Source organism: Dermacentor silvarum, chromosome 4, assembly GCF_013339745.2.
Source record: "Dermacentor silvarum isolate Dsil-2018 chromosome 4, BIME_Dsil_1.4, whole genome shotgun sequence".
In the NCBI taxonomy this organism is placed as follows: domain Eukaryota; kingdom Metazoa; phylum Arthropoda; class Arachnida; order Ixodida; family Ixodidae; genus Dermacentor; species Dermacentor silvarum.
In genome coordinates, this window is record NC_051157.2 from 59849498 (window position 1) to 59865910 (window position 16413).

General features: G+C 45.5%; 1 protein-coding gene across 2 annotated transcripts in view; it reads right to left on the reverse strand.

The window, feature by feature from the left end:
• Positions 1-523: 523 nt before the first annotated feature.
• Positions 524-16413, reverse strand: part of LOC125944704 (protein diaphanous homolog 1-like) — a 64262-nt gene continuing 48372 nt past the window's right edge. The window contains exons 1-2 of one of the 2 annotated variants that reach the window (XM_049665637.1): positions 9617-9668; positions 524-5254 (exon numbers count right to left, since the gene is read on the reverse strand). In XM_049665637.1, the coding sequence (XP_049521594.1) occupies positions 4707-5254; positions 9617-9647 (579 nt within the window). In that variant the 5' untranslated portion in view covers positions 9648-9668 and the 3' untranslated portion in view covers positions 524-4706. Of the gene's footprint in view, positions 5255-9616; positions 9669-16413 lie in introns of those variants that run through there. The other variant, XM_049665638.1, reaches the window with a different exon arrangement.

Below are 16413 nucleotides of genomic sequence, written 5' to 3' on the forward strand. Positions count from 1 at the left end.
AAATCACTGCGATTCTATTAAATATTTCAATTGTGAGCGCCACACTAGTGTTGTCTGCGTCATTTCCCACCTTGCTATTTTCGTGATGTTTATTGAACATGCACCTGAGTCTGCATAAAGCGGGAGATCAAAGATTGAGATGAAGATGTGCCTCAGCGAACAATCCGGGAACCCACATTCCTTTCACACCTAATCGCCAACAGCGGCCTAGAGCCGTCCCCTTCCTTAAAATAAAGGATTCATTCATTCATTCATTCATTATACTTATGGTCAGGTACAATCTCGCCCCGCTTTCTGTTTTTATAACGTCGTTCGAGCATTTTAAATGACAAGTGAAGCAAACCACCGTGGATATCTGCTATCTTCAATTACTTGTAACGGGAAAAGACGTACGATGTCGTTGCCCTCTGGCTCTACGGGCCAGAAAACGCTTCAACGTAGCAGGCGTCACAGGTGTCACGTGGTCGTGCAGCATCGCTCATTTTATTCTTGCTATCAGCTTGTGCCACAGAGACAGTGGTATTTGTGCGGCATAAACAAAATATCAGAAATCAAAACGTAATGGGAGAGTAATATAACAACAGCAAAGACACGCAAGGTCCAGCGCAAGGGTCAAGCCATCTTTTACTTCAACAGCGAACAAAAGACAAAAAAAAAAAAAGAAGAAAGAAGAAAGAACGGCGACCCACATAATGCAAGCACAACTGAACTTTATTTGAAACTGTTTATTCACATAATATTATACTCTCAAGAAAACACGTACGTGGCAAAAGATGATATAGTTATGCAAATCCATGCACTAAGATCAATTTAAAATCTAATTGGGTAAGTTTTATACTCGATTTACCGTCTGATGACGTTGTTTTGGGTCCGTGGCTGGCCTGACGCAAACAGAGCAGCCATGATTCCGAGATCAGCTATAGCCTTTCTACAAGCCACTGAACTAGACACATGGCTTTATAGATGCCGCAACATAGTGGACCTGTATACGCACACCTTCTTCTCTTATCATCATCCCTAATCACACATTTTCTTCCCCGTGTTCCTTTTCCCCAGTGCAGAGTAGCAGGCCAGAGCAAGCTATAGCTCAGGCCTGGCCTCTCTGTAAATAATGTACTTTCTATTTCTCTCTGCGTTCTTAATTCAGCTAGCAGAAATGACACTTCGCGTTGTTGCAGGTTGACGAATGGCTGAATTATGCAAGCGTCTCTTCTTAGTTTTTATTTGGAACTTTTCGATTATTTATCTGGTGAGTTCGTCGATATTCTTTGATAATTTACTAGTTGTTTTTATTGAATAAGGGTTTACCATTGCAATTTACATAGCGCTGTGCCGAATGTGAGTGAGCGCGTTGTTCTTTAACGAGCTCTTCTGCTCAAGCAATCTGATGTTAATGCATCGACCTGTTTGGCCCAATGTAAGCCTATTTACGTGACAATTCAGCGCTACGGAAGCTCGTAAAGCGGAGGAACTTAATGAAACAGAAAATTTGACATCCACCCGTTTTGTAGCCCGAAGAAAGAAAGAAACCTATATGGGTTTCTTTGAAAGGAAGCTTCGCAGTTGAAGAAAAAATTGTCCTGGTCCGGGGGGAGACAAGATTTCTTCAGCTCCGAAGCTTTCTTTCATGAGAAACCCGTATAGGTTCCCTTTGTTGTTTCGGGCTACAAAACGGGTGGATGTCACATTTTCTCTTTAATATTTAGATGACAACGACGAATAACTCACAGCAGCAGAAAATCGCGTACAAATATAGTGTTTTGTGCATTATCCTAAATGCCCGGAATTATCTCGATTAGACTATAAAGTGAGAAAATGGCTTCAGCACAAGTGTTCGTGAAAGAGCACCTTTCACTCACATGTTGCAGAGCATATTGCGAGTACAAGCCGTTAATAGATGAAAAGACTACTTTAAAGAAACATGGTGACCAAAACAGCAGATATATAAATAATAGAAAGGTTACAAATAACAATAACGAGCGATGTGTGCATTCGCCAACCATTCGTTATGCCGCAACAACGAAAAGTGCTAATGTATGCTGGAGTGGGAAGCGCTGTCGGGTGCGTTTTGATTACATTTTCGATTGCTTCTAGTGCTTGGCTTCGCATAATAACTAGATCTTCTCTTGTCAGGTGGTTTGTTCGCTTGAAGTTATTTAATATGAATGTTCACTTTAAAATAAACTTTAGTGGTGAACGCAGCGGTGTTTCGTGTCGTCTTTTTTATTCTGTCCCTCTGGTGTATGCGGCTTAATTTATAGATGAATCGTTGCCAGATTGCCTAAATGTCGGCCCCGAAAGAACTCAGGCAAGCAAGTCCTTAAGAGAGTTGACGTCAACAAGTCAGTGATCTATGTTGTGTGCCAGCTTCCCAGGAACTAACGCCACATACATCCAGTATCCAAACATGCACAGGGGAAATGCAACGACACATGGGTGCTCTTCAGATGAAACAACGTAGGCGAGTATATTTGCATTATCAACATCAAAGGTACCTGAAAATATGTCAACAAGGAGTGCTTTTCAAGAAATACTCAATGGCGGTTGACTACATGGATAACGTTAATCAGCGAGTGTAACTGGTTCATCTAACTTTCTGCCACATATGTACGTTGCTCACTGTCAGGTAATATTTTAGAATTGTTATTGTTACAATACAACAGAAGCTAAAGAGACTGGCCGCGAAATGAGTACTACGAGGTGCCTCTGGGCTCTTGGTGTGATTTGCTTTCTACATTGGTCTCTTGCGGGTCTATTCTATTAAATACACTGAAAATGGTCTTGTTCTTGTAAATATACACTTCAAGAAAGTTTCTTTGTCGGTGTTTCTCCACACGTAACATTTGTTTTAGAAACAAGAAACGTTTAATAAAGTGATACAGTTTTGGAGCAGCTCTTTAGCTAGGAACTTCACGGGAGCTCTGTGGGAATTCCGTGGGGAGACTGCAGCCAATGACTGCGATCTAATGGGGCCCTGAAATAAGGGCTCCACCCTATACGAGGAAGTCGCCCCACCCCATTAACAATGAATGTTATCTCTCTCTCCGTGGGGAGGTTGGCGTTTGTCCATCAAGTAGGTCGTGAAATGTTGTATATTACCATAAGGCGTGCGGCTGGTCATACAGCTGAACTCGTAGCTTCTAGGAGTGCCCGACGAAAGTGAACAAATTGAACATGTTAAATCTTTGTTTGCACCAAATAGATACTCCGGCTACGTGAGATCTGCAAAAGTACTCGCTTCTTTTTTTCTTTTCATAATAGAGGTAAGCTCTAGAACTGGTGCCAAATAAAAATGTATTATTTGTCTGCTTTAGACGTATTTGGACAGTGTTTTTATAAGTGTTCTTGTGGCGGACTTGCAGAGGTGTAAGGTTGTTATTTAAAAAAAAAGGGGGGGGGGATCTAAAACTTTTTTTCCGATTTTCGCTGAAACCTACAGATGAAAACCACGAAACATTGCTTCCCTCAGCCACTGGAATTTTACTTTTTCTTTTAAATACTGCAAATTTAATTTCCAGTTTCATATTTACGGTTGCCTATAGAAAGCATTGCTGCATTCAACAAATATTTGAATAAGAAATCTAGAACTAGGTCTGAGAAAAAACTACCTTCTAACGCACAGCGATGATAGTAAAGTCAGCTAACAAGTAAACACTACTGGCGAAAATTTGGAGCACCGATCTGGCATGTCTCGTAAGCGATATTTCGTCGCACCAGACTAAGCGGTGCTTGGGCGGGACGTAAACGTTTTTCTTCTCCTATCCTCTTGGACCTGTGCAATCAACTTGCAAGGATACGAAACATTACGCAGATAATTAAAACCCAATTGGGACATTTTCCGCTCTTGAGCTCATCCCAATATGGACGGCGTCTGCAATGCACGAACAGAGATTAAGCAAAAATATTTAAGGACTTCACAACGACTAGCATGCACCGAAGGTCGTAAGGATAACACAAGTCAGCTATTGCAATTTTCTGGCCTACGTTTTAGGAGCAAGCTCATAAAAGCATAATTGTCTACACATCCGTTGCTTTCTTTTTTTCTGCAGTACGGCAAGAACGGCATAAGCAAGCTGTGGTCCTAAAGCGGCAAGAGTTGTAAATGCGAGCTCTTGCGCCCCACGCAACCAAAGGAGAGCTCGCGCGTAAGAGATTTGCGTGCAGCTTTCTCTGGAAGAAATATATGTGCGTCGAGTAGAAGTGACAGTTGAGGACTGACTAGTCGGGCTATAGAAGAAATGGTGCAGTGTTAGCATGTGACCATGATTGTTGGTACACGGTGAACTCACGGATCGGGTCCGCCTAAACAGCAGAGAGTCGCAGCGTACCGGGAATACAGAAAACCCATCGCACACAACCAGCTAAAATTCACTGCGCACGCGCGGAATCACGTCTGAGAAACATTCGCATGCGTACACCTAGAGTAAGTACCGAAGACCAAACTGATCAATAGACTCTCGATCTGCCATACCTCTCTGCTAGGTCGGGGACTCTCGATAGAGCTGCTCATGCGAAAGAGACACGGAAGAAGTGTCACTGCAAACTTCGTCTTGGACATATGTAGGAGGAAAGTACAACATCCTGCGCGCAGTTATCGGAACGTCAGCGCAATCTTCGGGAAGAATATTAGACTAAGGCGATCTAATATGGTGCTCAGCCGCCTCGCAGCACCGACATGACCCGCTTTCTCCGGGAACGATTGCTGACTATGGTTCCTTGACTTTTCCGGAACCACCAGGAGAAGTATTGGGGCTCTCAGTGGAAACGACTTGCTTGGCCGGCGGTTCCTGTTGGTTGGACTCTGCCGTGGGCTTTGGTTCTTCTGGTGGCGGCGGTGGCGGGGGAGGTGGTGGCGGTGGGGTCGTCGGTGAAGATGGAGTCGGTGTAGATGACGGCACCTTCGGAGGCCACTGAGGCCTCCAGCCGTGCCTGCCGTCCAGCGGGATCCACAGCGGCTTCCAACCTCCTCCTCCTCCTCCGGGGATGCCCCCACCAGAGCCCACCAACACGGGTCCCGGCACGTGCCAGGGCTGGTGCACCCGGCGCGCCGCCACAAAGCCGTGGTTGTTCCAGCCGGCTGGCGTCCACGACGGCGGTGGCCTAGGCAGTGGCGGCGGTGGCAGATGCCGTCCTTGGTGGACGCCGTTGATCCAGCCCTCGTCGGCCGCCTCCTCTGTACGCCGGATGATGATGATCTGCGACTGCAGCGAAGGAGCTACCAGGGTCGTCGCCGCCACCAGGCACGCGGAGAGCGCTGCGTCAAAAGGGATATCGCGCAGTGGTGTACAGCGGCTTGAACCCAATGGCCCGGTAACAGACGGTAACACTTGCTTCTAGAACTTCACAGATCGGAACAGAAAGCCTTACTGCAGCGTACTTCCTGGTGGGATTTACTCTACTGTCGCTAGCCAATGCACGATGAACAATATTAGGAACTGGTGCCATCCTCACTTTTTGTATTCTCAAGCAAAAAAAAATTACCTGCTATCGCGATCATCACAAATAAATATTGCCTGCACGAAATACGGCTAATATAGGATAGCTTAATATAGACAAGAATAGCATAACTGATGAACTATGCTTTAATTATATTCAATTGTCTTCATATTTATCAACAGTACGTAATCAGATTTTGCTTGGTGCTCAGGTTCTCCAAGCAAGCAACAATGGCACACCGTGAGATGAGGGCACACCATGGCACTGGATATTTAGGAGAGATGTGCCTCGGCTCTTCCTAAAGTTCCTCGGTGATACAGAGTTGGTCTGTGAATAGTGAGCCGCGTGGGTCAACGTGGAATGGATGGCGCGCAGCCTGCTGCGCTCCATGTCAAGTTTCTTCTGTTACAGGGTGCTCTTATGTTACCAGGTGAAATGTGACGGGCCAATATCCTACCGCATTTCATAAGTGGCGCTCAGGCGGAGTAATTGTCGGCTACTATTGGATGAATACAGGTCAGTATGCTGCAAGCAACACTCCACCTCCTCCTCTCGACGTGGTGGCTCAATGTCTGTGGCATTTTGCAGCTGTGCACGAGACCGTGGTTTTGATAACCGGCCGCGGTAGTGCATGGAGACCCAGACCTGGAACCCCGTGGAGACCTACAGTAAGGTGTCTGCCATAGCCCTGGTGTTGCTTTGGGACGATAACCATATCAATCAATCAATCAATCAATCAATCAATCAATCAATCAATCAATCAATCAATCAATCAATCAATCAATCAATCAATCAATCAATCAATTGTGCTACGAAGAACGCGATAACACTCTTTTGTACACAGGGTACACTGGTGGCGTAGGGGGCTGCAGGCGCTTAACAAATTTCGTGAGTTGGTAGTAGGTTGCTTTGAGCGGCAAGCGGACTACTAAGTTGTTCGTTTGAGAAAGGAAAGGTTGGCGCTATCTTCTGCAGCCCTTGAGGGAGCACGGCTTAGCGCCAACGGGGAGGGGAGAGTGGAAGAGAAAGGAGATAGGAAAAAGAATAGAAGCAAGCGGACTCGTATGGCTAAAATGCTTTTACTGTGAAACTCTCTCGCCCTCCTCCCTTCGCAATCCCTTATAAACAACAGGCTGCCGGGTCACCGATGACGTGCATGGGTCGACGGTCTCTGAGGTCATGCGTCAGCGCATTAGTGTCCGGAAGAAACACGCGGTGGCGCCACTTATCTTAACGCCGACAGTTTTGCGCTGTGCTTCGCCGCAACGCATGCTTGAAATGCAGCGATATTTGCGTTAGCGTTCAATCGCTCTCTCTTCTGTTTATTTACGTAGGTGATTATGAGAGTGGTGGCATGGGTAGTTGCGACCTTTCCGTGATCTCCTGTCTCGGAGAATGACGATGAAAAAAATAAATAGAAAAAGAAAATACTTCTCGGACTATTTGATTTCAGCATCAAATTAGGGGAACTGGAAGAACGCGCTTGGTGACAATTTTTGGACACATGGTTATCCGAATGCGTCCAGAGAATACAACACGGAGATTGAACTGCAATATTCATATACGGAGGTTCATCAATTAAGGTTCAGCTGCGATTTTTTCACAGGCAACTGGTGGTAGACCGGCATAAAACGGAGAGTCTGACTCGTTATACCTCGCTGCATGAAGCTTCCAGAAAAGAGATTTTATTTTAACGCGATAGCGTTTAGGGCGCCGTGTCGCAGAAAATCCGGCGTCGGCAACCGGCGTGTGATCGCGGGTGGTGGAGAAAATCATCCAACCACATCGACCGCGCGGCCAGGCCCTCCACGTGGTGCAGGATTTAGGTGAACAAAAATTGAATTTCTCACAGTGAAATCCGTCAGAAAAATGGTAAAGTACGACTTTACCATTCGGCGTCGGATTAGCCGTCGGATTGTTTACCAATCGGCGTCGGATTGTTATTTGAATGTACGAGAAAACCTAATTCTGCTACGAGGACACTCAAACACAAACCCCTTTTCCAGCATTTCTACCAGACCTGCGCGCGTCGGGGCAATAGCAAACAATTAATCAAATAATAAAAAAAGGTGCTAGGGCCTTCACATTTTAATATAAGACCGCTTATATTGCCCCTGGAAAAACGTCTTTCCAGCAATGCATTTCAGTTTAAAAGTGAAGCCGACTTTAAGGGGATCGGTGTACACTTGGTCTTTGTAAGCTTGCTTTCCCACGTTCAGTGTTGCAGTGAATGAAGCCTACTTGCCGTATGCGAACGATGTGATGCGAACGGATCCCGATAACGCTATCGCGTTCTACTCTTAAAGGCGAAGCTTAAGCGTCCTCCAATTTTAGATACAAGTTCGGGGAGATGTCTTAACGCGAATTTAAGAAAAGATTAGTCCCCTCGTTTGTCTTACAAGGTTAACTCAAGGACATATGCGTGAAATTACTTAAGGTTGTTGGATACTTGGATAAAATGTCACTAGCCGGCTTGTAGTCCTTGAAATTACGTGTTACGTGGACAAACCAAATGCCCTGCAATCTCAGTTCTCATGTAGAAAATTCAGAAGATATCATGCGCCGCTTAGCGGGCTTGAAAGATACATTTACTTCACTGTTTCGATAGACGCTTCCTTACGTTTATATATCACAAACAGTATGCAAACCAGATGTTCGCAGTAAGGAACATACCAATAATGGTGCTCCCGGCTTGTTCACCACTATGTTCTGTTGCGAAAGTTTTGCGATGAAGGCATCCTTATGGAAAGTGCACGCTAGTTGAGTTTCTACTGACTGTTGTGCGGAATCAGAACTTCTAAGTACTTCCAGGAACTCATTCGAACACGTCACTAAATAGGGACAGCAATAGCCGGCACGCAATCTGCATCACAGTGACGTCATGTTCTGCGCTTATTCGTGGACTCTTAAAATAAATGTAGTAAATCGCTAGTAGATGCATACGTTTACTAGCTTACCTTTGGAATACCGATATTATCCTATTCGATTCAGTCCTCGTATCGATTAGTCGCTAGTCGCAAAAATATTTTTTGAATAATTTAAAATACTTCACATTACCAACTGCCCACGATCAATGAAGAAACTAAAGCAAAAAAGGAAAAAAAAATGAAGCAAATTTAACCATGCACTGCCACGGTGCATGGTTAAATGGCCACGGTGACACTAGAGAACGGGAAGTAACGTGAGCAGTCTATACGTAGCTCTGGGAGCCATACTTTTCCAGCTAAACAGCAATCATTCGCCCTCGAATTTCTGTCAGACAGGGCATTCGACGATGCCTGTTGTTTGCTACTATTTATGAATACTGCCACTGTGTATTCTCTTGAAATTAACTATGAATACGCTCCATCGCAACATAATTTGATATAATAGTAGCACCACGCGACAGCGACCATTCCAACTTCAATTCGCGCTGCTATTACTGCAGTCAACGCGCATTACCGTTCTAGTCTCGAAAGATACACATACGCTAACGGGCTCATAAGAATGCCTTTTAAAACTTCATTCTGAGAATTCCCCACCACGCACGCTCCGAAGAAACCTTATTATTTGTATATAATGCTCCATTCGAGTTTTTGATAAATTTACGATGCTTCATAATGTTCAGTGTATTGACAGAAGCTTGCTAATGTAGCGAATACTCGGATGTCAACATTGTTTTATTACAATGGTGAAAAAGGCTGTTCATTATTTGAAAACTAATTCGAAAAGTATTCGCTATTCGATTCGCTTTTGGCACTTTTACATTCGTATTCGATTCAGTCACAAAAATTACTATTCGCATACCCCTGAAAAGTGCCTTCACTGCCTTCTGGGCCGATAATCGATGGGGACGGTGTTTCAGCAGCGCCTGTAGGGTCAGTAGACGATCGTCTAGTCGCGTTAAAGACATGACACCGAGTACGAGGTCAATTAGGCCAATATAGAAATATTCACGCCATCTCGAATAGGCGGTGTCCAAGTTTACGATCCAGCGACGGCTCCCTCCAAGTAATAAAAACCAGCCTCGAAGGTCATGCTCTTGCTGACTGCACGCACCGGAAAATAATTTCAGAGCCGGAAACACGTCATGGAAGCCACGTTTTGAACATCACCGTGTGTTTCTGAGTTGCAGAAACGCTACCAATGTCTTATTAGCGCAGCTTAAATGTCCGCACACAGAACGCCGTATACGCCTTACCCCAGCCGGGTGGCGACAGGAGACGGGCCATGTGCGTTGTCCCGCTCACGGCTATCCCCAGGTCTGGTGCACGCGTCCGAAACGAATCGCTTCGGGACTGTCTCGTCGACGGTTGCTTTTATATAAGCTCGTCCCAAATGACCACAGCGGCGCAAACAAAAACAAAAAAAAAAAAAGAGAGAGAGAGAGCCGTCCGCGAAAGGACCCCGATACGCAACGCCAGCGCACGCTTCCATGATTCGCACACCGCGTATAAACATCTCCGAGCACGCGATCGCAACGGCGTGTTCCTCAGCTAAAGGACCGAATGCGCCCGGAGTCGTCCGAGCGGGACCGCGCTGAGCTCGGCCTATGAAGTCGCGACGCCGAGCGTTGTGCGTGAGCATTTCCTCCTGTGCGTAGCGGTGAGATTGAAAATAAAAGTGGAAGTACGAGCACGCACGGTCCATGAAAGTACAGGCGCGCGAGAACGAAAGGACATCGGCCCGATGAGGGAAAGCTTGGAAGGAAAGGGCCTCCAGACATGGCGTGCCCGTGTATACGTGGACGTCGCATGTGCGTGAATTGTTGCGCAGAAGTGTTGGGACCATTTGCGCAAGGTACATTTTGTGCAAGTGTTGTCGATCCAAGTGACCGGAAAGAAAAAAAAATAAAAAGGGGTCGCCTCCAGCCACAAGAGTGGTTATACATATATTTGCAATTTGCTTGGTTCGTGGTAACGCCGATTTCACTGCGCAGAGCTCTCTTCATGATCCAGCTTTAGCAGGGCCCAACCAGACAAGCTTATCTTTGAAAGCTGCACTGACCAATACTATACCAGCTGGCATGTCTTGGTGGGGGGGGAGGTTGCGATGCGGGCCCCCAGGGAACCCTCTCTGGATCCACCAGTGGTGTTTGGGTAGCAACGCAAATGCAGCACACGGGACAAAATAACTGTCCTTGTCACGTATTACTTTGTCCCATTTCCTGCATTTGCGTCATGTACCGAGGGTGAACGGGAGGATGATGAGGGGTGGCCTGAATACGACGGCACGATAACGATGCCGACGGCATAACGAAAAAAGTAGACGGACACAGCAGAGACAGGTGGTTTGGATGAAAGTGTCATTCATAATGACTCTCTCTTACTGATGGGACATTCAGTTTATTAATGCTTACTGTTGCCATGATATCATTCACAGTTACACACGAGCGAAAACATCCACTCGCGATGGAGCGCCATATGCCGGCTGTCTTCCATAAAATAAGTAAATATAGATGCCGCGTCCGTTCTCTGCGATCTCTTCTCTCACGCTGCCTTCTCGAAGGCCTCCGTTTCGGGACAATGACTGCACGAGCGTGCATCGAGACGGTTGACTCCTTCGAAATAACGCGCTCACCTTGCCGGCCGCTATTAGGACGCGTTCTTTCGAAACGGTTTCCTGCTTTCTTTAGAAACGGAAGTTTAGAAACTCCGTAAATGAGCAGCGTCGTTAAAAGCATTATCGAACATGATTGCAAGGGTATACTAACTTTATTTTATTTATTACTTATTTATTAGTGACGCGGGATGGTGTCGATGTCGGACGGCAGGCCTACGAACGATATCTACGCTGCGCAGATTACCGTTCTGCGCGTAAAAACAAGGCAAACGGGCTTCATTCGACGCGCAAAGCTGTGACCCGCCGCGGTCTGTGGCTATAGGCGTTGAGCTGCTGAGATCAAGGTCGCAGGTTCGAACCCGGCCGCAGCGCCTGAATTTCAATGTGGGCGAAATGCAAGCACGCGAGTACACTTAGATTTTACTGCAAGAAATCCAGGGAGCCAAGTTATTCAGGAGTCGCCCACTATATACGGCGTGCCTCATCATGACATCGCGGTTTTGGCACGTAGAAGAAAAACGCCAGATTAATTTTTTTGTCCTATAGCGCTCGAAGCAGCAGCCTTATGCGACAAAATTTCAAAGCGTGCGTCGGGACCCTGGCAAAATATAGGCTGTCGATCGTAAAGCAGCTACACCAAATAGAAGAAACTGTTCGGCTCAACTTTGGGTCAGTTTCCCCACGCATGGCTTTACTTTCTCATTATGTCAGTGCTCGGGAGGCACAGCTGTACTCTCGTTCAAAGTGTCCTATCTCACGGCCTCTGCCTTTCTTCCCCAGTAACAAAATCTCACGAAGTTAGCATACTTTTGAGTATGTAACCAGCTGCGACCTTTGCAGGGTCAGGCTCCCTTGCCTTTTCCTTCTTATACAGGGTGTTTCAGCGAACACTTTCAAAAATTATTAAAGGTTGCCTTAGGCAGATAGCACAATTCTAGTTGATGAGCTGGTCTACTCGAAGAGGCGGGCATTACTTGCACAAGAAACTGAAATGCATAATCGAATAATTAACAGAAATTCACTAAATAAGTTTTAACTAATTACCTGATGGCCCATATTGCAATTTACAATTTGTAGCCGTGGAGTTCGCAAGGCGGATCCACTTGGAACGAATTCTCGGGATGACACCAGTTTCGAGATAATAATTGCCGAACTTTGCGGAGAAATGCATTGGCGTTCCAGTTAGTTTCTTAACAAAACGTCGCTTTATTCATTGAAGCCCAAAATTAACTGGAACGCCAATGCATTTCTCCGCAAAGTTCGGCAATTAATATCTCGAAACTGGCGTGATCCTGCGAATTAATTCCAAGTGGATCCGCCTTGCGAACTCCACGGCTAAAATTTCTAAATTGCAATATGGTCCATCAGGTAATTAGTTAAAAACTTAATTAGTGAATTTTTGTTAATGATTTGATGATGCATTTCAATTTTTTGTGCAAGTGATGTCCTCCTCTTTGAGTAGACCAGCTCATCAACTAGAATTGGGCTATCTGGCACAGGCAACCTTAAATAAATTTTGAAAGTGTTCGCTGAAACACCCTGTATACATCGTATATATCGTCTGTCCCAGCTAACATTCGCCAAGCTGTTCAATGAAAAAAAAAAAAAAAGAAATCGGGAAAACACACCCCAAGATACAGTTATAAAACTTACGGAGTTCGGTTGTTAGAGGTATGACGACCAAACACCGTAGGCCTTAGGATCGTATCTTGCACGGTGCTTTTTTCTTTTCCTTTTTTCTTTTTTGATTTTTGACTGAACAGCCTGGCGTGTGATAGTTGGGACACTCTATATAACTTTCTGGACATCTTTGTTAACTTTGCGGCCATAAAACCCCGGTGCTGTTGTAAATGCGAAATTTCATTATCAACAGTGGTGTGGCCACTGAATCTATGTAGCGGGTGCGAGTAATCCGAGTGTACAAAAGCGCGGGAAAAGAATGCCACCGCAAACTATACAGTCCCATCTCTATCCTTTCCTGTATCTCGCAGATTCTTAAAAAGCACACTTTTTCTTTGATGGAGCAGTTTATTTTAAAACATAATATACTCGAAAAACTTCAGTGTACAATCTTACATCGGGATCAGATGCTAAAATATTACTTGAAAGTCTATCTGAAGAGCTACACTCGACTTTAGAACATAATGGAATATATTTCGCTCTCAAAAAGTGTTTATTACAGTGAACCATCAGCTCGTATGCTATAAGCTTAATCACTGCGGTTTTTGGGGTCAATTATCTATCATTGCTCCTTAACCTTTTTTGTCCGGTCGCTTACGAGTTGCAACATTCCGGAATGGGCGAAATGTGATTGTATACTTGAACTCTTCCTTCTAGGGATGGTCGATTAAGTTTTTTATTCGATTAACGATTCATCATTCGTCATTTTAGCCTTTAATCGAGTAATCGCTTTCGATGCAGGGTTTTCCATCGATTAATCGAAATTTTGCAGGGCACTTTAAGAAGGTTGAAAAACAGTTACCTACTTTTCTAGGACCCTATTTTAATGTTTGAGAGGTGGTTATAAATGCAAACATATAAAGTTTATACTTTAATTTGTTAAAGACTAAATATAGTTGGCGCTAGTGCCCTTTGAAAATGTAAACATTATATGCTATGAAATGGCACTTAAAGCAGCATTAAACAAAATAAACGACACTATTGAATCCCTGTACAATACAGTTAAAAAAGAAATAAGAAAATGGCAGAAGTGAAAGGTGAAATCCAACTAAAATATGCAAGGAATTGCAATATGCACGGGGGAAAAGAAAATTACTGGAGTGAGGCGGAAGTCAACATGTCCGACGCTGGATATCAGAGGCCATCCAATTCGCCGTACAACTATAGCATGCGCTTCCTGGGCTTCATCATAGTCATCAAGCTACTGTGGCGACGCGTGGTTGAAAGTGTTGTGGCTGCATTAGTGCAAAGAGTCAACGCAATTCGTCGCTTGGCAAGTGTGCGGTGGGGGAACAATCCAATGTCCGTGCTTATACTCAATGCTGTACTGATAACAAGCCGCATTCTCAATCAGCTACGCTCATATCAGCATCACCGAGTCAATTCGAGCGCTTGGAGGCAGTGTATAGAAAGGAACTTATGGGAGTTCCTCGAGCAGCTTCGATCGGCCAAGTAGGTTACTAATGAAGCAGTCTTTCCCACTCCGCCTTTTGGTATCTCGGGCCTTGTTCACGCAGCTATTAAGGCTGGGCGAGTCTCCCGCACGGAGCTTCTCCGACGGCTAAGAACAAGAACTAGATCGCACCCATTTCCATGCGGCGCTGAACACCTTCCGATTTTCAGGATTGGAATGGCCTAAACTGAGTAGTCTCCACCCACCATGGTCTTTTTCGGACGTTACCTGCAGCCTCAATGTACCCCGGCTATCGGCGAAACGCACCATTCGAACTCGAACCTAAGTTCCTTGTACTGGACAACTTGAGCATGCATATAGCGTATCAAAGCCACCGACAAGCGTACACAGACGGGTCGGTGTGTGCACAAACAGATAGCTGCGCCGCGGCATTCTGCATACCCTGTCCTGATGTATCATGATCTGGCCGCCTGGATCGCGTACTTTCGTCCACAGCAGTACAAAGCGCCGCAATTACCGCGGCCTTGCGAAAACTACGGGCCTATTCTGCAGGAGATATCGGGGTGCTGACGGACTCAAAGTCAGTTTTACAACGATCACATCTTGGCCTACCTCGAGAGAAGATTACAAGGCAATCTCTAGTACTCATCTAATATCTAATGAGCAAGGAATTTAACGTACAATTTTAATGGATCCCATCCCATGTAGGAATTGAAGGAAGCGAAAAAGCTGACGCTCTTTTTTTTGTATTACGATAAAGACTTGCCGTTGAGGCATAATTCTTAATGTGTATATGTGTATTATATGTGTGATGTGAGGCCTTTGTTGTGTATGAATTTGTGGAATCTGTTATCATGTATCCAGAGGTCATAGCTGGTTGTCACACTGTAGCGGAGGCCGGCTTGCAGTAGGAGACGCGAGCGTTCCGATTGTAAACCAGTACATGTCCATATTAGGTGGTATGCATCTGCTTCCATCACAGGGACGGAGCAGTATGGACACGTAACACCCAGTGGTAAATGCGACCAGTTCCACCTTGAGATCACAGCCGGTGTAAGGGCCACCCCGGCCCGAAGCCTAGCGCCTAGCACGCCTAGCGCTGACCTGTGTCCCAAAACTGAGAGTGCCAAGTATTTTTCAGAACTCTAAGTATGCAATCCGTAATCACTTTAGGGCGATCCACAAGACTCCACACCAAACCTGTGTGATCCATAAACTTACGAGAAAGCGACGCTGTTGTACCGCATCAGAACCGACTCGGCGTATACACCCCGGCTTGTTCATTCAAGACTGGACGTTGCGCTTCCCCGCTCTGAGCCTTCTGTGTTGATAACGGCGACATTGAACATTTCATTTCGTCATGCCCACCGTTCGACACAGAATGAAACGCGATGGTCGACAGCCTGCAAGAGTAGTCTTTCGCACACGACCATTGAAGACGTCGTTTTCCCCGTAGTCGACAGTGGCCAGTCGCTCTATACCACAGCCGCACAGTTACTGCTCGTGCTCCGCCATTCTATTGCGATTTCAAAATTTTTGCACAACTCCTACCAAACTCTCTAAAACGATTAATCGAACATGTCTAATTGATTAAGTCGATTAAATGAAAGATAGAGATCGATGAAGATTAATCGTCTTGCGGGATACTTTTAATCAATTAATTCATCAATATTACCAACCCTAGTTCCTTTTTATGAAATGCTCCTTTTTATCGACGCTTTTATTTAACCTTTAGAGAGAGAGAGAGAGAGAGAGAGAAACGAGAAGAGAAAGGTGGGGAGGTTAACCAAGGACGTACCCGGTTGGCTACCCTACGCTTGGGGAGGCGGAAGGGGGAATAGATAAGGAGCGAGAATATAAAAAATAATAAAGAATCAGTCATTCACAGAGTCAGTCGCAGAGGAAGGTCCACTGTCATAAGTGCTCATACAGTCCAGTCTCCTTCAAGAAGTGAAGAAGAGCTTTTGTGGCCTTTCGCATGCAACAATGCGTAGGCCATGGTCCCAGAATCTTTTCCTCTGAAAGCACTCTGCTATCTAACATGCTGAGTTGAGCTTGAAGAATCCGTCGTTGAGCGTCAAAAGCTGGGCAATGACACAGAAGGTGCTCTAGTGTCTCATCGCACCCGCACGAATTGCATGCCGCACTGTTAGCCATTCCTATTAGGTATGAACAGGAATTTGTAAACGCGACGCCCAACCACACGCGACACAGTAAAGTTGCTTTGCTACGGGAGAGTCCAGGTGGCAGGCGAAGTCGCCATTTAGGGTCGAGAGTATGCAAGCGTGAGTTGCTGAAACCTGGTGAATTCTATCTTAGATGTGTGATGAGGCGAGCAAGTG